The 23604-nt window shown below is 39.3% G+C and overlaps 2 protein-coding genes across 6 annotated transcripts in view; one reads left to right on the top strand and one right to left on the bottom strand.

The window, feature by feature from the left end:
- ptprq (protein tyrosine phosphatase receptor type Q) overlaps window positions 1-978 on the top strand; it is a 47649-nt gene extending 46671 nt beyond the window's left edge. For all 3 annotated transcript variants that reach the window (XM_016668192.1, XM_016668190.1, XM_016668191.1), the window contains 2 exons: window positions 192-315; window positions 398-978. In XM_016668192.1, coding sequence (XP_016523678.1) covers window positions 192-315; window positions 398-435 — 162 coding nt within the window. In that variant the 3' untranslated portion in view covers window positions 436-978. The remainder of the gene's footprint in view (window positions 1-191; window positions 316-397) is intronic.
- A 3688-nt stretch (window positions 979-4666) lies between these two features.
- iqsec3b (IQ motif and Sec7 domain ArfGEF 3b) overlaps window positions 4667-23604 on the bottom strand; it is a 39829-nt gene continuing 20891 nt past the window's right edge. For 2 of the 3 annotated variants that reach the window (XM_007545711.2, XM_016668189.1), the window contains exons 8-16: window positions 21464-21586; window positions 14368-14534; window positions 10141-10280; window positions 9886-10017; window positions 9657-9756; window positions 8729-8887; window positions 8533-8625; window positions 8356-8402; window positions 4667-6433 (exon numbers count right to left, since the gene is read on the bottom strand). In XM_007545711.2, the coding sequence (XP_007545773.1) occupies window positions 6014-6433; window positions 8356-8402; window positions 8533-8625; window positions 8729-8887; window positions 9657-9756; window positions 9886-10017; window positions 10141-10280; window positions 14368-14534; window positions 21464-21586 (1381 nt within the window). In that variant the 3' untranslated portion in view covers window positions 4667-6013. The remainder of the gene's footprint in view (window positions 6434-8355; window positions 8403-8532; window positions 8626-8728; window positions 8888-9656; window positions 9757-9885; window positions 10018-10140; window positions 10281-14367; window positions 14535-21463; window positions 21587-23604) is intronic. The other variant, XM_007545712.2, reaches the window with a different exon arrangement.

The raw sequence follows: 23604 nt of genomic DNA, 5'->3' as shown, positions 1-23604 counted from the left end.
ACAGATTTGTGTCCAAAGCAAATAAATCAGGCAACATGACAGCATGTGTGCACACACAGTCCTAGCTTATTGTCCCATTTCTGCTCTATTGTCAAGAGAATACTGTTTTCAGAATCTGTTTAGAATAAAAAAATGACATAAAGTATCATCTGGTCAGAACCGTCATTACCAGTCTGTGTTTGCGCTGTCAGGCCCAGTACATCTTCCTCCACCAGAGCACTCTGGAACTTCTGAACAACAAAGGCAACAGCCAGTCCATCTGGTTTGTTAACTATTCAGCTCTGGAGAAGATGGACTCTTTGGATGCCATGGAAGGTAAATAACAAACACAAACGTAAGAATGCAAACTTCACACAACAGTGCAGCGCTCAAACCAAAGATTTGTGTTGGTTTTCAGGTGATGTTGAGCTGGAATGGGAAGAGACCACCATGTAAACCACCGACTGGAAGAAAATGTAGAGGAGCTTTTCTTCGACCATAGGACCCTCAACTGGACCTCCACCAGGAAGACAAATGTAGACGATCAGTAAAGAAGACCTGGAAAATAACAAGACTTGGATGTTCCACTTCAAACCCTTTTCTCTGTCCAGTTGCTAACTTTCTTGCACATCCTGTCTGCTTGTTTCCAAAGACAGGAAGAGAAACTTTTGGAGGAGCTATAAATAACAGGAATGACATGGACAGACAAGAGAGCATGAGCTAACTGTGAGACTTCTATCTTTGCACAACTGCATTGCATTACTTTAATATTATCTGTTTTTTTAAGATAATTTATTAAGCCAAAATGGGATTTTTTTTTATTCTCTTTGTAACTTTGTTTGCGTTCAGGTATTGTGTATGCTTTTCAAGACTGATTTTGCAAACCCAAAGCGTCTTCTCTTGCTTTGATACTTGACAGTGAAACTCTTCCCTGTGGACTTGCTGTCATCAAATGTTTATTAGCTTTTGATATTAAAAAGAAACATTTTAAAAGTAAAACTTGCCAGTGCTGGTTTCAATGAAGTTGGGGGGAATGGGTGGTTAAAAGAGGTTATATCATGCTTTGGTTTGTTTTTTATCTCTCCAGATGACTGAACAGATTTTGATGTAATGCATCTATAAAATAACAAAGTCAAATGCCTACATCAAACCTAAGTTCTTGATTCTTTTTCCCTGGGACTCAGCCTGTATATAAGTCTTTGATTTAGGAACAATGCCACAGGACTCCTACACAGTCTACAAAAAGTTTGTTTTTTGATTGACATCATGACCGGTTCAACCACAGTGAAGGTGACTGACCCCACACTTGTCCCACAGTTTACCTCCTTGAGTCAGTAAACCATAAAAAAATTGGTTTGGCTGTAGGAAAAATGCAGAAAAATATGACCAAGAACATACAAGGATTATAAAGAACAGTCCATTAAAGAGTTAAAGGGAGAGTGCTGCAAAGTCCGGATAGAAGTTAAGTCTGCATTTTATTTTAAAATCAAGGTTTCTGAATCTAGAGAAAGCATAAAGAGGCAGTGAATCACAGTTCCTGGAGGACACGTGATGCTTCTGCAGTCAGTAATGATCCCAGTTATTTACTAGAGGTAGTCCACAGATTTTCTATGTCTAAACTCAAATAAGCTGTCTGCTACGAAATGGTTGAACTCTTTCCTCTGCTGAGTGGCTCGAGGGTATGGGCAATACTCCTGTACTGAAAATCATTTTTATTTGCCCTGTTTAGTATTCAGATTTTCTGAGAAACACATTTTTCTTAGGATTTCATTAAGAAAAAAACAAATTTATCAAAATAAATCCCTGAAATATAAAATTCTGCATGTATTGAAACTATGTCATGATTGAATTTAATTGTTTGAACGTTAGTACTGCCAAATTAACCTTTATAGGCTTTTATTAGACTAGTGACTTTAATTTAGAGTATTAAGGATTATTTTTCTATCAACACATTCTTTTGTGGCTACGTAGTGGATTGGTGAAAATTGGTTTCTCCCAGTGTATTATTATCAAGCCTGGCGGGCCACCAGGCTTGACTTGTGCCCCCAACAGGCTAAGCATTGCTTATTTATTTAAGTCTTTTTTAAATGTTTCCATTTTTTTAAAGACTTTATAGATGGTGTGCAGGTATTAATCTTCCAATCTTTCAATAACATATAATTATCAAGTGATATTTTCAAAATTCATGCCAACTTTAAATATTTTTTAACCCAAAAACATGACGGGCCGCTGGATCAATGACTGTCCTAGCACCCAACCACCAGGCTTAGCAAGTTTTCTGGGGGGAAACCTTGGACATTATTACCTCACAGATGAGAAATTATTATGTATCATTGTGGGGTCAAAGTTTAACTGTGACCCACACAGAGAGTGGAGTTCTCTCTGTGTATTCATGGAGCTTCTCCAAGGCATCCCAGCTTTTTTGCACACTCTAAAAAAAAACATTATGTGAAGAGCTTTTTCCAAGTCGTTCATAATTACAAGTGTGGGCTTGTGCAGGGTTTGTTCGACCTGTGCGCCTTTTTACATTAAAGTAATGATTACCGGAACAGACCTATTGATAAACTCTCCTTCTGAACCAAACCACTGGGGCTTTTAGAAGTAAAAACTTCATGAATGTTCTGTCAATAAAATAGATTAAATATATTGGCTCATTTTGGGTAGATTGAATTTGTATAATTGTGAAACAACAACAAACTCTGAGAAATTTGTGTTTAACTCAATCTCTGTCACACACACCGATGAAAACAAAAATCCACAGCCATGTAATGTAAGATTGAGTGGAATAATTCAGACCTGTTTGACTGAGATTTGCTATTATCCGGCTGCGTTCTCTAATAAATTAGTTTACCTGGTGCACTGGGATGACACAGGAACACCGGCGCAGACCGGTTTCCCATTAGCTCCTTTGTTCCACCAATCTTCCTCCACACCTGGTGCAAAATTATCCGCGGTGAGACCCCCGAAGCACACAAACAGCCTGATGCCCGAGAGTAAAAACTACTTTATTCTTTCATTTTCTCCAAACAGAAAAGCTTAGAAATTCCAATAGGAAACACATTGTTCTTTAAGAAATTTCCTTGTTAGAAATACCGTGAGGATGCAAAGATTAACTGACGGTGCTGCACAAGGAGGATGCAGATTTGGTGCGTCTCCATGACAGCCACAGAGAGAAGAGAAGGGAAAGGAGCGGGAGAAAAGGAGGAGAAAATGACATCAATCAAACCCAACATGCCCTGACAATAATGAAACAAACATAGCATCGAGCTCCTGTTGTATTCTGTAAATAATATTAATAAAAGAAAAGAAAACAAAATAAAATTATCATGCGTTATAGTACAAGCCAGTCAGAGTTCATAGTAAACAAAGTGGGGTTGCTGACTTGATAAATCAAGCAGTAAATTTAATCAGAATTTGTTGTTTTAGCAGCTATGTGTAGGTTGTAAATGTGCGTGTGTGTGTGTGTGTGTGCGTGTGTGGGTATGTGTTTGACTGGTGAATTTTACTGTATGTGTTCACCATTACAGCATAGCCCTTTACACACCTTCACAGGTGCCACTGCCATCTTTTAGTAACGTTGTTAATAATATGATATGACGCTTTAATGATGGATCTAGATCAGTAACTAAACTGTTTACGCTACAAAAAACTGCCTGTTTCCCCAACTCTCATAAGGGGGGTTTGCATTTAGGACACCCCCAGTAATAAACGTGAATAGTAACTATAATAACTATATTATTCTTTTTTTTTTTTTTCTTTTAAACTAGATTTTTCTCTGTACAAATACACACGTAGTAGATACACACACTGGGCAAACTGATCACTTGTTTTTTTTGTTTTTTTTTCAGAATAAATCTATTTCATCTATTTACAATATATCCAATATATTCTGTGGTGCAAAAAGACTTAGTGATGTGCTATATATACCGGCTCAAGTCAGACACCATCTATGCTGAGCAATCAACACAGTGATGAGATAAAGAATCATTTCTTAGACATCTTCAGTTTTTTTTTTCTCCTCCAGCTAAATATTCGCAGAAATGCATCTCTGCTTGTGAAATGTTCCAGTTATTTAAGGAAAATATAACACTGAAAACTCTGAGGTATCTACCCTGTGTAGCATCATTTCGAGGTTTAACAATAGCGCTGTTTTTCTGGGCTTTTTTTTTTTTTGTTTAAAGATATACTCTAAATCCAAAAGTAACATGGGTATTCACACTTGGTATTCACAGGAGTAAATGTACATGAGAAGAAGAAAGGCTTTGTGAGCGCCTGTTTTAGCCTTGTTTTGAATGAATTATCGGCCCGAATCCCAGTGGCCCATGAGTAAGCAGCCTGAATACACACGGTGCACACACACTTTGCTCTCTGTGAGGTGCAGACGCAGTATCACATGTTGCAGTGCAGCAGTCTTTCCCGTCAGAGCAACAATCCACTGAATAAGAGCAGCGAGAAATGAGACGGTTTGAGCAAAAACACACAACGAAGCACAAAAAGATGATTGTCATTGAGAAATTCTTTTAGGTTTTTTTCTTTTTTGGGGGGGGGATGAGTGGGAGCGACTTTGCTTCTGACACTACGCTTCAGCTGACGTATCCCCCCGCCACATTCCTGCTTTTTTCATAGATCTGTTCAAATACCTTACCTTGCAAAAGTATTCATGCCTGACGTTTTTCCACATTTTTTTATACTACAACCACAAGCTTCAATGTATTTTATTGGGATTTTACATTGCAGACAAACACAGGTTACTGCATAATAGAGCAGTAACAGTAAAATGTTGGTTTTCATTTTATATTTTATGTTTATATGTAGGAGTTGGTGATTCCACCTCAGTATGAATGCAACAACGTAAAGAGCAGCGGGGACAGCAAATATGTGCAGAAAGATGCTCTGGTCAGATAAGACCAAGTTTAAACATTTTGGCCCAAATTTAAAATTATATGTGAAATACTAACAAAGCATCTCACTGTCTTCATAATGAAACATAGTATTGGGATCATTGCACTTTGAGGATGCATCATTTTTTTTAAAATCAGGAACAGAGAAGCTGGTCAGTTTATAAGAATGGACGTATCGAAATACAGGAACAAAAATCTATTAGAGAATGCACACAATAAGAGTTTATGAAGAGGTTCATTTGCCAATAAGAATTGACCCTGGCACACAGCCAGAACTATTTGTGTTTGAGAGTGGTCTAGTTAAAGTTCAAACCTATATCCAATTGGGAATCTGCAGCAAAACTTTAAAGCATACATGTGATTCAAATAAGCTTGGACTATTTTATAAAGTCAATTTGGTCAAAAATTCACTTATTGAATGTGCAACGCTGTTCAAAGATCCTACAGCTTGGATCGCATCAAAATGAGGTACGGCTACATGTTTAACCAGAATGCTACATGGAAATGCAAAAGACATCACATTTCCTTCTGCTTTATAATTATGCATCACTTTGTAAAATCCCAAGAAAATAGATTAAAATTTGTGTAGCCAAGCTCAATGTGAAGAAATTCAAGTGATATTAGTACTTTTTCAAGGCCCTATTAACTTGTATTTTTTTCACATTAGGGATCGTTACTGAAAGATTTCCTCACATTCACTCCAGTAAAGATCCACACCAATGAAGAGCAATATTAATATCCAGAACAGAAAACAGTCCTTCATTCTCGTCCTCTTGGGACAGATTTTCTTTCGCTCGGTTTCTCGGTCCGAGCTTGCTGCGACGTTTGCCTGATGGCTGACATTTAAAAATGCAAACAAAGCATATTTCTTAAAAACTGGGAAATGTAGACAGGCTACATCAGTTAATACTGGGTGACAATTTGGAGACAAAAGAAGCAAAATATGTCTATCAGAACCACTATTAAAGCTCACATTCAAAACAAATCACACAGTTTTGTCAAGTTCTATGAGTAGATTCTTGATTTTCTTTTTCCTTCCACATATATAGTATTTCCTCAACGTTTTTTTGCGTTGACTTGTGCTACACCGACTTTGTGCAAGTGTGAGGATCAACTTATTTCCTGTTTTTTTTTCATACAATGCTGCGGGAGCCGCTGGAGTTGCGCCGGCGGGTGAGGGGCATGGCGTGGTGGAAGGGCATGGGCGAGTCAGGTGGACAGAACTGGTGGGGGTGGTTGTAAGGAGGAGGAGGAGGCGGCAGGGGCGGCTGGGGTCCGTCTCCCTCTCTGACTCGGACGGGAGTAGACATGGCAGACTGGATGAGCTGATGGGTCGCTGGGCCTTGGCTGAGAAACGCCTCCATCCGTCCCCGTCCGCTCTGGTCCACAACGATCACCTTGACAATCTGCTGGCACTGGATGAGGGTCTCTGGGCGGAGCTCTCCGGCCTGGACGGGGCTGAGCAGGGTGGGGGGTGCAGCCAGGGCCAGGGGTGCGGACTCAATGCTGGGCTGGCTCAGCTGATAGGTCTGCAGCCTGTTGTGAATTGACACCTAGTTTAGGAACAGTCAGAGAACGCATGAGGAGTTACCAGCCTGAACGCAGCCTCTACGCAGCCCTCTGGTGTGTTAACGCACATGGGCATGCAGGCATGCAGGTGGTGGCATGCAGTGCGAGCGCATGCAAGATTCACACTCTCTCCTGCTGTCCCTAATCTATTTACTAAATCCACATTCAGATTTCATTTCCGGCCACAATTTATGCAAACACCAGCCCGGGAGGAGAAAACGGGGGGGCCGTGGGGTAAGACGAGATCGTAGGCAGAAGTTTTAGCAGGAACAGTTCGGGTTTTAGGTATGTGGGTGTGCCGTAATAGAAAATGAGTGGCAGAATGATAGGCTTAGAGATAAAGGAGTATCAGGAGAGGAAAGAAGCGACACCGAGGGCGTGGTGTCTCCCTAACACAATAAGTTACAACTCTAAGGGGCTAAGCAAAAGGCAGGGGGAAGAGGGGAAAATGAGTAAAACAAGGACAGAACTCCAAAAGAAAGAACAGATTCATCTATATGCCTATGTTTAAAGAGATGGTAAAGGATTTTTTTTTCTCAAAGAGGTTCTATTAAAAGGCTATATGCAGTTAATATGTCCCCAGTAGTAACTGGGTCTTTATTTAGCATAAATCCACTTCTATTTTAAAACAACTCCAGTGATTTTGTGGTAGCACAACGCCGTAGCTGCAGAACAGAAGCCTCATATTCAGAGGTCATTAGTCATTGCAATCTGTCTGGGGTTCAGTTCCTGGACTAGGGAACTTTTCTGCATGTTTCCATCCCTTTACTCTGCCTATCTCCATGGCTACAGTGAATAAAGGCCATGAGAATCACACAATTCCTTAAAAACACTTTTATGACCCTTCTGTTTGGTGAACTTTAAAATGTCGTCATGTTTGCATTAGGCGGGTAATGACACAGTCACTGACCATTTATGCAGAAAATGGGGTTGGAGGTGATACAACGCTATGTAAAACACCCTGAGCATGTGATGTATCAAGGATCTCAGACAACAGTAAGGCTGTGTAAAAAGTGGAAATATTGTAGCTCTTTAAGTGAACACAATTTCAGGGATTTTTTTTTTCCACTGCCTTGCTTTTCTGCTTGATAACCAGAAATGCTTTAAATGTTCCGTTCTTAACACATGCGTTTCACTGGACACCTCCTCCAACTTCCACTTCCTCTATAAATTATCGTCAACTTCTCTGTGAATAACTGGCCAATGAACACATGACAGCAGCTTAAAGATCCATAAAATATCAGTAGAATAACATTTTTGAAATTGGAGTTGTTTTAAAAACGTTTGAGGTCTCCTCTTCGGTCAAGGCACCTGTTAGACTATTCACTAGCTTCGCTCTCCGAGGCCAACTGATCTGGATATTTTTATTCAGTTAAAATCACCACGAGAGTTATTAACTGTTGATAACCTTTTAATAGAAGCACAGTTACAAAATCCAGGACTATCACTTTAAAGGAGGAGCTTGTTCCACCGAGATCCAACAACATTAACACATGCACCTTTTGACTTTTACAGTATCAACCAAGCTCATCTAGCTTTGTCGATGGTATTCCAGGACCCGGCCAACCTTGTGCTCGCTCACATAGGAAGTCTGGAAGGTTTCAGCGGGTGATGTCTGAAGGGCTGTTTTGTAAGCAGCGGCTGCTGGTCCACTTATCAGACACAGAATGAGGCTGTTTGCAGCGCAACTACAGAGCCACCTCTTAGCAGCCTTTGTAGGCTTGTCTGTATAGTAGGGATGTGCTGCAGGCGGTGCTCTTTTAAAGCAAAGCAAAAAGCACTCTCCTTTCAGGATGAGCCACAGTCCCTGTCTAACTGCATATACACACACAAACGCGCGCAACATTCACAGAGCTGAATATGCAGATACTTACCTGAGGGAGACGAGAGTAGCTTAGGCACTCACCTCTACTGTGTTGTTGTTGCCAGTTTTATCATACACATCCTGTTGGCCTGTGGGATGAAAATTTATCTCTGTCAGTCATCTGGCAAATATGTATACTAAAAAAACCAAGGATATTACATAGGGACCTGACATTTAGTTAATGTATGCCTCATTATGCTACACAAGCAAAACCAGCACCTGAGGGAGAGCCATGTCCCGTGTGTGTGTCCATTTGCCCGCCATTGGTGTGTAAACCATGCGACTGGATCCCTTGCTGCCTCTCCAGCTCCCCTACAAGGCGAAACGGGCAAGTGCTGCTGTCAGCGCCTGACGGCGTGCCACGGTTTTAATCAAATGTCCACGTAATGAGAGAGCAGCGTGCTTGTGTCCTTACACTGAATGTGAATCTGCTCCATCTCGTTGACCTCTGCGATCGCCTCTCTGAGCTCCTCCGCAAACTTCCTGAGCTCCTCTCCGCTGGGAGAGCAGAAGCTAACCAGCTGCTTCTTCTCTGAGGTAAAGGGGCTCATCATGGTAATGCCGTGAGCGTAATCTGAGCAAATACCCAAAGAGAGAGGAAAAGGAAGAACTTCAATTATATCCGTGAGGTGGGAAAATGTGCTTCCTGCGGACCGTTAAACCTGAATTCACCTACGATTCATTTTTCTAAAAGACTGCAGCTAATAAAACGCCCTTAACATAGACTTTCAAATCATGGGTTAAAAAAATATATATACAGTCTACAGTCACCAGATTGTGTGGGGAGGGGGCTAAAAAATAAATGTACTAATGTGTAATGTCAGTTCATTGTTTTGTAATTGCTTGAAACCACATGTATAAAATGCATAAAAATGCAACATTTTATTTAAGATTGCAACATTTTGTGTGTTGTGAATTCAGCTGCTGCTGAAACTGACACGTTAATCTGATCATAAACTCTTTCCATCAGAAATTAGAGATAAGGGAGAACATTAATACAAATGAGTCTGGACATTTTGGTCCCTTGTCGATTTCCTTTGCTCTATTGTAATTTATTTATAAATGTTTTTTTTTTTACAGCTTCAGACAGGAGGTTGAACTATTCTTTCATCTTAAATATTTGAATCGGTTACAGTAAAGCACTTTTACTGAAGGACATTTACCACAATTTGATAGCAACGTGTGCCATTATGTATTGCAATGAAACCCTCACAGTCTGAGTGCTAACACTGACCTGAAAGAACAACAGTAAAATAGACAACTTGGCGAGCTCAGCACTTTTTATGCACAAAGCTGGGGCTTGTAATGGGAATAAATTGCTGCAAAGTAAAGTAGCATCTTACACTCATTGCTGAAGAGGTGAAACTGCATTCCCAGAAGACCCATAGCTTTACAGAAAGTGTATGAAGCTGAGCTTTTCTTCTTGGGACACAGCTTCAGGATCTGCACACACACAAAGATGGTAAACTCTCCGTCGTCGCATGCTGGGCATCAAACCACATTTCCTATTGGGCACGTGACAGCATGCATGCTCACGCACACCAGTGTCCCTTTCTGAAGGTCAATCCTTACCAGCAGCAGGTCATTAAAGAGGAACACCTCCCTTTGGAGTGCAGAGAGCTTCTGTTTGTGAGGTTTGTTGGCATCGGGAACCTCAAACAGACGGCAGCAGCACACCAGCCGTCTGTGGGGCACAGCGAGGACCTGAAGGAACAAGGTTAAAGAGGCGGAGAGGGCGGCTAATGCGAAACAGACTGCTGCGAGACAATTCAAACCGAACGAGACACGAGTAAACTGTGAAGTAAAGAGGAAAAGTCTGATACTGACTGTCTTCAGGCCCAGGATGGACTGCTCCACACGACTCACGTATGTGACATGGTCTTCGTTGGAGCGCAGCTCTCTCTGCTGAATCCTTTCATAAATGCCTGCAACCATCTCTCTGGGGATGTCTGCTCCGTCATCCACACCTGAGAGAATTCAAAGGTTCATTCAATGCTGGAGTGATTGTGATAAAAAAACAAAAAAAAACAACTCACATGAGGTTCTGATACCTTTGCTCTGTGGCACAGAAAGCTTCAAAGCATCAAATCAGAAGCAATAAATACAAATTATAGTCTTTAAAATGTATTTTATATGTTTTGAAACCCTCTAAATCAATAAATAATTATTCAAACTGGAGCAGAATTTTGTGTACCTCTCACGTCTGCAGTGTGTCCGTGCTCATTTTCTGTTGCTGCTGCGCAGTTGAGTGTTTTGCTGAGGAATCTGATAGCAGTAATCTAAATAGTTTAGTGAAGCCAAGGCTAGATTTTTGCATAGAATCCTTCACAACCAAAGTCGCTAAATTTGCTTTAGAGGAGAAGAAGCGTTTCAAGGAAAAGAAGATTAAAAAAAAAAAACAAGAAGTCTGGCATTAAAAGAAAAACTCAGTGAAATGCAAGTTCGAAATAATTAAATACCTAAAACATAAAATGAAACTGACAAAATAATCTTTGACCTTGTAGAAAATTAAAACAAAGCGATTTCTGCATATGTGGTGTTTTCATGTTGTCAGTTCCAGAGCTGAGGGGAACAGAAACTAAACACTGCCTCCTCTTATTTGATTCTGGTCTAACAAACACGAATGAAGAAACAGCAACCTGGTGATATGAGAATCCATCTAGCGATTTAAAAACCATTAGCAAGATTTTAATCCATCTCATCTGTCTTTTTACAAACAGGGAGCCAGTGCACTGATTTAAGTTCTGGTGGGATATGATCCATTTTCCTGGCGTTTTGTCAGGATCTTGGCAACAACATATTATATTTGCCCGATTCCTTTTTTATTCACACTGCTAAAGGCACCATAACAATAATATAACCTGCAAAAAGTATGTTGTTCAGTTTCTTTAGACTCCTAATTGTTAAACGACATGCAGGATTGCTTTATAATTCATTGGTGCATGAACCTAATAAAGCATATAGATATGAATTTACATTACTTTGTAATTTAAAATTTGCAAAGTTTGCTACGTAGAGTGTATAAAACCTTCCACGGTTCTAGCTTATAAAATATAGATATAATTTTTATTCTTGAGCTATATGACAGCAACTCGTTCTAGCTTTCTTATACTGTGCATGTCACTATGTTGTCTAATGGAGGGAGAAAAATTAAATTAGAATTAAATGTAAACATGACCATGCATGTCACAAACATGGTAGCCTGCTCAGCTTTTTCAGACTTTTCGTAGAAATTTGATCAAACAAACAGGACTTTAAATAGTTTAACATAAGAAAAAAAATTTCTTCAGGTACAGGGAGCTGTTTAAGTAGTTAAATAAATGATACCAAATTGAAATTCATGACACAATTCAGACGACGGCACGGTCTGCAGGAATTACTGTGCTGAGTATTGGATTTTTCTATTTGTTTTCTGCTTCTGTGTTCTGTGTTGTTATCTCCTATTCTACTTCATTTAATCTCGCTTTTGTTACTATGATTGCTTTTGTTTTACCTTTCTCCTCTTGTCATTTAATTTAACTGCTGTCCCTCACACACCTGGCTGTTGTTTGCTGATTGCCACTCAGCCGTTCTTCATTTGTTTTTAATTATCTCTGTACAAATTGTGGCAAAATTCTTGGGCTCACGGCCAGATAGTTTTAATTGTTTCTTCCCCTGCCTAATGCCCGACACATTATGGATTACCGTCTGTTTAAACTTTCTTTTGATTTTCCTTCCGCAGCACTGTTGGGTTCTCAGCTCCTTTTTGAAACAGAATAAAATTAAACATTTCTCCCCACCTTCTGCATCCTCATCGTTTTTCATTTTCACCTTAGCACTCATCTCAGCATTCCTTTTTGGCCGATACTGTAAGTTTTGATTATTCACACATTGTGGCCGTGAATCACTTCAGAGCGTAACTGGATGCAACAGTCATATTGACAGTTAATAATCTGAATGGATTGAAGACTAAATAGTTTAGGTTCAAAAAATTAAAATACTGTGAAAACGTTTCCGATTTTTTATTACTCATTTTTGAATGGATGGACTGAATGGATAGACTCGCAGATGAACTGTTTGGCAGTAGAAAACTTGCATAGGCATATTTCACCCATTGTCACGCCTCTTCACAGCCACCCAGGCTACAACACAAAATATAAGAAAAAAACAGAAGTACATGCAGACCAAACAGGCATTTGACATTGAAACTCGCCTATTATACAAACACACAAATGTAAAAATGTCATAAAGCAGGTTGTTCAGAGTGCTAAGATATTAATAAAACATTGAGTAGAAGAGAAAGTGTGGAAGACAAAGGTGCATCAGCAACAAGCCAAACTGCAGCTTCAGCAGCTTTAACAACCTCAGTTTCTAGGTGTGGAATGAGGCTGGAGTCAGTTTATCAAGAGCAACTACACACAGACCAACCCAACACCTGGGCTATAAATGTGGCCTTCCTTGTGTCAAGTCAACACTGTCTTTCCTGACTAAGGAGAGAAAGAACTGAACTATTTCTCAGTGGTCCAAACTCCTCTTTTCAGATGAAAAAAAAAGCATTCTATTTCATTTGGAAATCAATGTCCCAAAGTCTAGGAGAAGAGCAGAGAGGCAGAGGAGTCACAGAAGCTTGAAGTTCAGAGTGAAGTTTCACAGTCAGTGATGGTTTGGGGTGCCAAATCATCTGCTGTTGTTGGACCACTTTGTTTTCTGAAGTCTACAGTCAACACAGCCACCAACCACAACATTTTTGATTACTTCAAGGTTTTATTCTGCAAACCGCTTTATAGAGACGCTACTTTCCAACAGGACTTGGCATCTGCCCACACTGCCAAGGTTACCAAAAGCTATTTTAATGACCATGCTGTTACTGTGCTTGATTGCTGCCAGTTTGCTGACAAGAGGAAGAGGAGAGACTCCAAAGCCAATAACGCCACACCATATTGAGGCAATAATTCATGCAAAAGAAGGCCCAACCAAGTACTGCGTGCGTAGACATTAACACATGAAGCCTGGCATGGATGTTTAAAATACACTTTTTATTGGTCTTACGTGATTCCACAATTTTCTGAGATGTTGCATTTTGAATTTTCATTATCTGTAAGCCTTAACCATCACAATTACAAGAATTAAATACTTGAAAGATTTCACTTTATGTGTAATGATTCTTAATATGACAGTTTCAATTCCTGAAATATTGTAATTTTGAAGCTGCAGTTTTGTATATGTGATTGTGAGGACAGGGAATTATCAACATCAATTTCAAACTTGTGCAAGCAATCTGCACAAGTTTGGAAATGTTTTTTTTTTCCTTACCTGGTTCTAACTGTTTAATGGGATATAAAATGAATTATAAACAATTAAGTATAATTAATGTGTATGATTTTTTTTTTCTTTTTTTTTAGATTGCAGGAGAAAAGTTGTTCCAGCTGCTGATGCTTGTACCTGTTTACCTGTGGGATAGACAGCATTAGAAGTTTCAGGTAATTCAACAAAGGTGATAAGATGTTTCTGGAAAACCAAGGATCACTATCATTAAATCTGACACTGAGCGAGACTTAATTAACTGCGTCGATTCCAGAGCAGAGTCAAGGATATCAGAAATCTCATCCTGCGAAGCTGATGTTTTTCTGACGATAGCAAGCAGAGGCAGGCATCCACAGCCTCTTTGATTAATTTATTTCAGTTCAAGAGGCCGTCACTCAGAAAACCGATAGTAAGGTTGATATGAGGCAGCTTGTTGTAAAGCTTTGACTTGCCCTGCCCTCTCCTCTTCTCTTCATCTTCCTCATCATTCTTCGTGGCATTTCATCCCAATTAATCTCCTCCACATCAACAGTCAAGTGTTTCAGCTGTACATCTGTGCACATCTGGTTTCTATATATATATATATTTGTATCCAATCTAAAAAAGAAAAAGATCTCTGCTCATAAAACCACCTGTCATGAAGTGAGAAACTTGCCTGCTGCTCATTATACCACCTCTGTTCACAAGACCCTATGTAGCACAGTGTCAATCTCACAAGTGTGCACTAAAACACACACAAACAGATGCGGCACAATAAAATCGAACACCGACCTCTCAGGTTGCGTATGAAGTCGTCGAGCCCCATTTTGCGGTGCGGCTTGATGTTGGGGGAATACATGTCGGTGTTGAGGAGGACCACAGCGAAGGCCAGGATGAAGATGGTGTCTGGGTTGTGAAACTGCTGCACCACATCAGGGTTACACATACAGTACCGCTGACTGAGGAGACAAAAGAACAGAAGACAGGTATGTAGTGACTTTATACGACTTTATTACAACATCGTCTTAATATTTTTTTTGTTTTATCACAATTATAGGTGGAGAAAGCAAGGTCCATTTAGGTATGATTCGCATAAATCTGATTGATGATTAAATCCTAAATCTAAAGGGTATTGGTGACAGTCTAAGGAAACATGAGAAGTGCAGTTGCAAAATATGATCCAAAAAATGAAGACATATTTTGCATTCTGTAAATATTAAACTTTCATTTTTTTTGCTTCATCTACCTGCATCACACTGTCCTAAACTAAAAAAATAACTTCAATGTTGAACTTTCCCACATAATTATTTGATGACAATAATTATATGTTCCTACAACGCTGTTGTAGGAACTTTACACATCTTAGCAGTATATCAGAAAGCGTGATGTTCAGTCATCATATGTTGACAAATGGCTACACGCACAGCACAAACGGACAGCATACAATAGGATTTTAATGTGCTCTATCAGGCCAGGATTGAATCATTCTACACAGCCCACAGATTTGCAACATGCAAGCTTTGATTGGTAAAATATAAGATATGTGTGTGTGGGGAATAGAATCTCAAGTGTTTCAAATCAAATGCCACAGAGTTCAGCCTCATCATTAAATAAACAATATAAAGTCAAAATGAATAAGTCTGAAAAAAAAATAGGTATGCAACGAGAACCATAAAAGGTAGGAACTTTCTTTTTATTTGATTATAAACTGATGAAAAGTGACCAAGCTTAAATTAATAAGTAGCTATTTTAAAATATTGGACTGACATCCAACCAACAAAACCTGAACTTTTTCCACTGGGGAAGTATTTTCTTTCTATAAAAGATTTAAACTTCCACTTTGCGTAGTTTTACATCAAATCACACTGGGCTTTTAATTATTCAGAGATTCTTAACTCAGAAAAAGTGGGTAGCTATATTCCTCTCTGAAAAAGAATATAAGTAGCAATTTGTTTAAAATTAATAGTGTTGTGTTGTTGCTGGGATGGTGTGAAATCCCACACTTCTCTCCCATTTATCAAGAAACACCAGGAAAAACAATAACTCGCGTAGAACAACAGACCTGCAATGAGTCACGCATTCCTCGAGAAGATTTGTTTTATCTTTCTTTTAGGATTCATCAAGTTATCAATTATGCTGCACATGCCATTGGAAGTGTTAAACTCAACTTTAGGACACATTGAAAGAGCACTCTGTTCTCCGTGTATGTTCACTGACTGACTGCAGCTTCTGCTCACATGGAAGGAGCAGTCATGAGGGAGACTGACAGGACGGAGGAGGCTTTTGACAGTGCAGAAGAGTCCTGCCCCGGGTCAGCAAATGCTGTTTGGAGACACAGAGGCTGCATTTGGACCTTCTTTACCCCACTGCTGCCCACAGGCTTCACAAACTCTCGTTTCCACCTCTCCATCCCCCCAATAGCTTTCTCTCCTTACTGTCACAATAACTTACACAGTGGGCCATCTCAGTAGTGGGAGGCTTTTATCTTTATAGGCAGACAGGATGCAGACATGGAGAAAGCCCCTCTGCTCCAAAGAACTATGTACTTGTCAAAGCATGTGCAACTAAAAGCCTGCATCTGAGACCTCTATAACCGCAAAACAATTTCCCACATCCTATACTAGATCTAAGGCCGGGGAACGTATAGGATATCAATCAAACAGCCTTGCTACCCCTTTATTTTAAGGGAGCTGCTTCCAGGCTCAAACATCCCTGCAGTTATAACAAGCGTGCATGCAGAGCCGCAAACAAAACTCCTGATGTGCCAAGTTGATGCAATTCTGCAGCAATTTTGGAGAAGCGTGCAGTATGCAAAAAGACATGTGCACAGACATGTAGGAGCATTTGTGAGAGCAAACTGCAAGCGAATAAATGAAGTGGTAAATTCCGTCTGTGCATGGATTCGTGTTTCATTCACACAGTTCCAAATCTTATGTAACCAGTTTATTTAAACTCAGGCTCCAGATCTCTTAGCTTCATATCTGCACATAAAAGTTGCATGCCAGCTGGCACAAATACCACTTGGTATAAAAAAATAAAAATAAAAAAAAACACTCCCAACACGAGCACAACAACCCTCAAACAGATGACATAACAACGGTTACGTAACTGACGTTGGATTGGATGTCTGGCTTTCCTGATTAAAAAACACAACTCTATTTCTGACCTGAACTCACAACTCCCATCTGCAGCCTGGGGAGTGTGGTTTTACTTTGCTGATGGCTTTGTAATTTGCGCCAAGAGGCTCGGGGCACATGATTGAGTGCAATGTGATTAACTGATGACCGCAGTGGGTGTTCTGATTGGCCATCAAATGGGAATCGGAGATCATTTCTTTCACTCCTAGGAGGAAGAATTCACTTTAGAGAGTAGATGCAAGTGCGTTCTGACCACAGCAGAGTAAAAGTACAAGACCAACAATTCATTGGTTCTTCCGTCAAGTTTTAGTTCAAACCGGCTCCTCTACGACTTTAGACATTGGAAAACATTAGCACTGAGTTCACTGCAAGGACATTGACTTGCAGAAATATACACTTTTCCGCAGTTTGTCACTTTATTATTTGGATTGAATCTGATATATATGCGTATATATATATTTATACATGTACATATGTAAAAGTTTTTCATTATCTAATACAAATATAAATCTGAAAATGAATAAAACTCTTCACCCATAGAATCAATCTATAAAAACAACTTTGGTTGCAATTACAGCTTCAAGTCATCTAAGAATCTCACATTCTCACATTTAAAGATGGATTTCTTTGTCCATTCTTGTTTGCAGCCTGGACCAAGTTGAGACAGATTTGATGAAGAACATGTGGCAAAACTTAAAAAGGGTTTTTAAGTTTTGCCACATATACTTCATTAATTTTATCCTTGGATCTCTGCAGCTTCTTCGGAGTTGCCATGGACCTCGTGGCTGCTTCATTCACCAAGGCCAAGCAGCCAGATTAAGTGGAAGGCCATGTAAGATGAAGGAAGAATTACACTCGAGTGAATGCTACTTATAAACTAGGCAACGATGGAAGATAGCTGCTTGAATTAGATTTTATTTAGGGATATCATGGCGAGGGGGCTCAATGCAGAACTAAAGCATACCTTTCTTTACATCTAATTCCTCACTACTGTGTATTTGTCTTTCATATGGAACCTTTGTAAAAAAAAAAAAAAAAAAAAGAAACAAACAGACAATACTATCCATGCTAAAAACCAACAATACGCTTTTGATAGTACTGTAAGCTAAAGCAGAAAGACAGCACTGTTTAGGAGGCACAGAACAACCAAAAACAAAAGATGCGGTCCACCACAAACAATGCCATACACACAAGCATGCCTGACCCCCACACAGAGTGGGAGACCTCGCTCAAACCCATCTATAGGTAAAGCAAATCTGTGGCCACCAAACAGCACTAAGCTACAAGTCACCCTTTGCCAGAGAATGAGAAAACAAGCCTGGTGAAAATTAACAGCTTTTTTTTTTTTCTTTAGTTCGTTAAAACCCAAAATAAACAAATTTTTGTGGATCAGCTGAGTTTGAGCTTGTTATGCACAATGCAGACTGAAACGAGGTGGTGGGTGTGCGCTGATTAACGAGGGCTCTAGCGCAGAGGGAAGCAGAGATGACATTTAGAGATGGTTCTATAAATTCACACAGATATTGAACAAACAAGATGAGTCCCAAAAGGAATTTTCCGACAATTAATTGCAAAACCAGGTATTGCAATTTTCTATTTTTCCAAGCAAACTAGAAAAACCCTGCATAAATTTTCAAAATAAAAATAAAATTACTTCACATATGTATTCTCAGGCTTGAGTTAAAAAGTCTATTATCATTCATAGCCATTAGTGTTTTTGTCATAAATAAAATTGTCAGATTATTATGGAAGATGGTTTTGTATGCTACACCGGTATTTCTAAATTGTCGCTTTTTTTTTTTTTTTTGGATTAATTTTGCGTGTTAATTGTGAAAAAGTAGTTGCCTGACAGAGTTTTTTTGTCCTTTATTTTTAACTTTTTGTTACTTCTTCTATTTTAAAGATCATCAAAAACTTTTAAAAGTAGACCACAACAAACCAAGCTTTAAAAGTGCTGTTTTTAATGATAATGTTTGCTAAGGGAAAAATTTAAATCCACCCATTTTGGCTCTTTATGAAATTTACCTCCAAAATCTAATAACTGGTATGTCACCCTTGGCGTCAATAACCGTCATCAGAAATTTGGTACAATTGGCAATTAGCCTTTTATATCACTGCTGATAATCTTTGATGCATTCTTTTTGGCAAATTTGTTTATATTAATCAAGAGAGAAGGGTTATATTCCTGCAGAGTCAGACCTGCAGGTATAATTTGGCTCATTCTCTTACTGCATAATCCATCAGCTCCAGAGCTTAAGGTCACAAACTGATGGTCAAACATTTTCCTGAAGGTACAGAACAGAATTCATGAAAACATTAGTCAGCAGTTGTTTTCAAATTTGAACTCTTCCATAGGGCCAGGTTGGCATGGCTTGCTTTATTTGCCCTAATGAATTAGATAATTATTAGGAAACTGCACCATGATTATCATTTATAAAAATTAGATCAATTAGATCAATTGTCAAACATATAAGTCTGAAAAAAGGAATAACAGAAAAAACTCCTTCTATACCTCTTCACAATATTGCCCTTAGCGCCAATACTGTGAATTCGTAATTTAAAAAAAAAAAAAAGCAATAGACTTAAAGGTCATGCTACATCAGCCTATCCTGCCTCCACCTCAATTGTCAAACAGTTATAATTGACTTGAAAACAGAAAAGGTTGAGTGGATGCTAAAACTGTGTAGGTTTTCTATGATTCAGAGGCAAATAAGATATCTGTAAAACTAATGATATTTACATGCTGCTCCATCTGTATGTTTTATTTTAGTTGTACAAACTAAGCTGGTAACTTGATAAAAAGTCATTATGCAAAAAAACATAATGGTAGTACTCTCATGACTTGAATGTACATGCTGATAAACATAAGAACCACATGGCATTAGACTCTTAAAGCTGGAATATGTGATAGTAAGAAGATGAGTCAGCAAAAAAAAAAAAAAAACTGGAAACACAAACATAGCACAGAAGTGATGCAGACAGGTGTAGGCCGTCTACTAAAGGGCAGGGCAGCTGTGATAGTGATCATATGCCTCTGTCATGAAAAAGGACATCTTAGTTACTGAGTTCAAAGGAGCAATGACTCAAGTCATGTCACACTGTTGACATATTCCTCAGGGAAAACAGCAGCACATCAGCAGAGACACATTAAATTTTCCCAGCAAAGCTAAGCTATTACTCTGCAAGAGAAAACAACCACCAGCTTTCTATTGCGTTTTCAGTCCCGAGGATAGTCTTTGGATATCGCAGGAATGCTTCAAGGACAGTTAAACCCAGGGGATGTAGCGCCAATTGCAGCTTCTGCTTATCTGTTTTTCCCTCAAATTATTTTCTGGCTAAAAGGTACACAGACATAAAAAAAACAAAAAAAAACAAATCCACCCAGGGGTTTGTCAAAGGTAAAACTGGACGGTCCAGAGGAGGAAGAAAAAACGGGAGGACGATATGGTGTAGGTCTCTGATGTGCATCTCTGAATCACCTTTGTTGATTTTGTTGGGGGTTTTTCGGCACTGCAGAGCCAGAGTCAAAAGTGACAACAAAAAGCAAAGAGCCAAACTGAGGGGGAAAAAAAAAAAAACACTTGCTCTATAATACCTTGCTAATGTATTGACACCCCGTTAACCTTTCACCTCAAGCCTCCATTTATTTCATTGAGGTGTTTTTTCTGATTCTGTGTGATTCCACTGATTGGATGTAATATTTAGTCGAATTTTTTTCCAAGTGCCATTTATGCAAATACTCCCATTAATATTTTGGTCTGTATGACTGACATTCACTACCATTGTAGTAGTACATTTAGTGCCCATTAAGCTAACCCCAAAAAGGGTGAGCACATTCCACATCAATTTTGTAATTGCTTGTTTATAAAGCAGCCTAATATAAATCCAGCTGTTCAGAGAAGGATTTATAGGGTTGATAGAGAATGAAGGCAAACAAACAGCATCATAAAAATCCTAATTATTCAGTCAGAGCTAAACAGGAATGGCTTGGGTCAAAATATGCTCATGTGTTAGAATGGCTCAGTAAAGACCTACAGCTTAAACGGCAACAAAAGATGCTCCATTCAGGCGAGAAGTATGCAAATGCCACACAAATATCGACGAGTTTGTCTTGGTCTATTACATAAAATCAAAAAAAGCAATATCGGCAAGACAACATGATAAAAAGTTTATAAACATGCAGTATTTAAAAGGATCTGCTTAAAATGAGGATTTGGACCGGAGGTGTGTTCCAGGAGAGAAAGTTGATAAAACAGAGCATCTATTTTTGTCCTGATGGAACACACACACACACACACACACGCACTGATTGCCTGCAGTGCAGGTCTCTGTTGTGATTGGCTTACAATCAGAAAACACTGCCGTGTTTAGTCAAAGGTTACAGGCAATCATTGTAATTTGCTAATGATACGCTGCTTTGGTGTCATCAGAGCTTGCCGTAATGAGACAGCAGAACTAGTTAAGTACTTTGTAAGTCTAAGCAGTTGGCCTATTAGTTTGTCACTCTGGATACTCAAGGCACCCTCAAGGCTGCACGCAATATTGCAAAATATGCGAGCTGTGTTACATGTCGCTGCTTTCTTGTTCTGCATATGCTGCTGCAGGCACAAAGTTGACTCATTATGTGGAACTCAGAGAGCCCTTAAAAAGCCCCTCTTGGTCACGTGTTGAACTTTGCATCAGTTTTAAAAAAAAAAGCACAATCTGTTTGTACGAGAGCCCCGACTGTGACAGCAACTGACGGCTCTTACCTGAAGGCTTCGATGAGTCTCTCCACCTTCTGTGCTTCCCCTTGAACTCGAACGTGAGCCTGGAACTTTCTCAGAGCTTCGTCAAGTTCCATCCCTGAGAAATCCATCTCATCCACCACACAGCTACCGAGAGGAAGGCAGAAGGAGGCTGGGTTTAGTTGTTGTCAGTCAAAGAAGTGTTTTGAATTCACAGCAAACTGTGTGTCGGAGCTGATTCGAAGTCTCTCTCTTTAGAGTCATATTTCAATTACAGATCTTCTGACCTGGAAGATGCACATGTCAACACACACTAATATAATGCAGAGGAAAGTTTCAGGTGACAGCTGGAGATAAGTGAAAGGAAGAAATATAAAAAAATCCAAAAGGAGAGGGGGCAGAGGGAAAGGCTGAAGGCAGGCTACGGCAATAACAGAAGTACATACCAGAGACTCCAAGTGTACATTAGTGAGCTTCTGCACATCACATATGTCTGTTTGACTCAGTGAACGAAAAGTGAGGCTGAGTACTTATGAGTGTGTTCGATGCAGTGACCTATTTCTGCAATCTCTACAACAACCTCAGCAAAAAGCCCCTCCATCCTGGATGTCTGAGCACTAATTGGGTGGGTGAGCAACCACTAAGTAACAACATGCATCTACAGATGTGCCACATATCAGCAGAACCCTATGTTTGCTGCATGTGAGTCTTGTAGACGACACTTTTCATAATTCCTTACATTGCTTAATCAGTCAAAGACACAAATATCTTAATGAATCTTTTATCTTTGAACTTTAAACCCAGTCAAGAAATAAAACGGATAAAATCTGCCTTTACCTTTGAAGTGAAAGGCAGAACTACTTTGAAGGAGCCGAAAGGTGGGATGGATGTTATCTGCTGTTGTCTCCCAGATTATCGAGGAACTGTGACTTTGTGTCAAAACACTGTGGTTGCTCACAATCACTGGGGATCCAAACTACAGCTGGGTTTGTTGACCGTCTTCAAATGTACCCACACACTCTACTTAGTTTTCAGCTTGCCAGACCACCTCCCCCCGCCCCTTTTCTTATTAAATTCAGTGCTGTTCATCACTTACACTATCTTGCAAAAGTGTTTGTCTTTTAACTTTTTCATGTTACAATTGCAAACATAGCTTTGTTTTTTTCTATTTTATGTGGTAGTTGGGTACATAATTCTGAAGTGGAAATAAATTATTCATGGTTTTCATTTTTTGTGTGTTCTTTATATTATAAATTCAACTTGGACGTCACCTTTCAACGTAGATTCTCAAATGGAGCCAGGTCAAAGCTTTGACAGAACCATTCTAATCAGATGATTTAATCTACACTATTCCAGTGTAGCATTTGCTGTATGTTCAGGGTAATTCTCCTGCTGGAAGGTAAACCAGTTGCTTTACTTTTCTTTAATTATTCATGATTTCACTCTGTACTTTAAGACATTGTATTATTCAGGTTTGGTTTAGAGTGAGAGTCCAAGCTCTTGTATTATTTTGCTCTATGTCTGAGCTTGTCTTTTTATTTCTGTCTGGGTTTAAGGTCAATTTTAGCATCCTCCCCTAGACATGCTTTTAGTTACTCATGTACTGTTTAGTAATTGTGTTTATTCACTCATTTAATTGAATAATCAGTCCTCGGCTCATCTGAGTTCCCTCCTTTTCTTTCAGCTGCAGCCAGTTTCGAGTTGGAATCCAAATTTTTTGCATTCTGTAACCATCTCACATGCGTACAGGTAGCCAGTTTTCAATCATCTTTTGTCAGTTTCTCCTGTTATGTTATCTCCACAGCTTTGTTCCTCTTCAAGGCAGCTTTATTTGCATAACACATTTTCAGCAAGAAGACTATTTAAATCGCTTTACATGATGAACATGCAAAAGAGGAGTACACTGCAGTTGAATAATGAGGGAAAGTAAAATGAAAAATTTTAAATAAACTGGGACTACAGATTAAAATTACTAATGTTTCAAGTTAGTTTAAACCTTGATTTTTAAAGAACTTAGAGTTTTATTACATTTTCATCTGCTTTATGTGATGCTGAAACAACCATGTTTTTTCAACCAGGATGGATGGATGGATGGATGGATGGATGGATGGATGGATGGATGGATGGATGGATGGATGGATGGATGGATGGATGGATGGATGGAT

The sequence above is a fragment of the Poecilia formosa genome, unplaced genomic scaffold (assembly GCF_000485575.1).
Source record: "Poecilia formosa unplaced genomic scaffold, Poecilia_formosa-5.1.2 Scaffold13, whole genome shotgun sequence".
NCBI lineage: Eukaryota > Metazoa > Chordata > Actinopteri > Cyprinodontiformes > Poeciliidae > Poecilia > Poecilia formosa.
The sequence above is the reverse complement of the archived record's forward strand: the minus strand, read 5'-3'. Positions and strand labels throughout refer to the sequence as shown.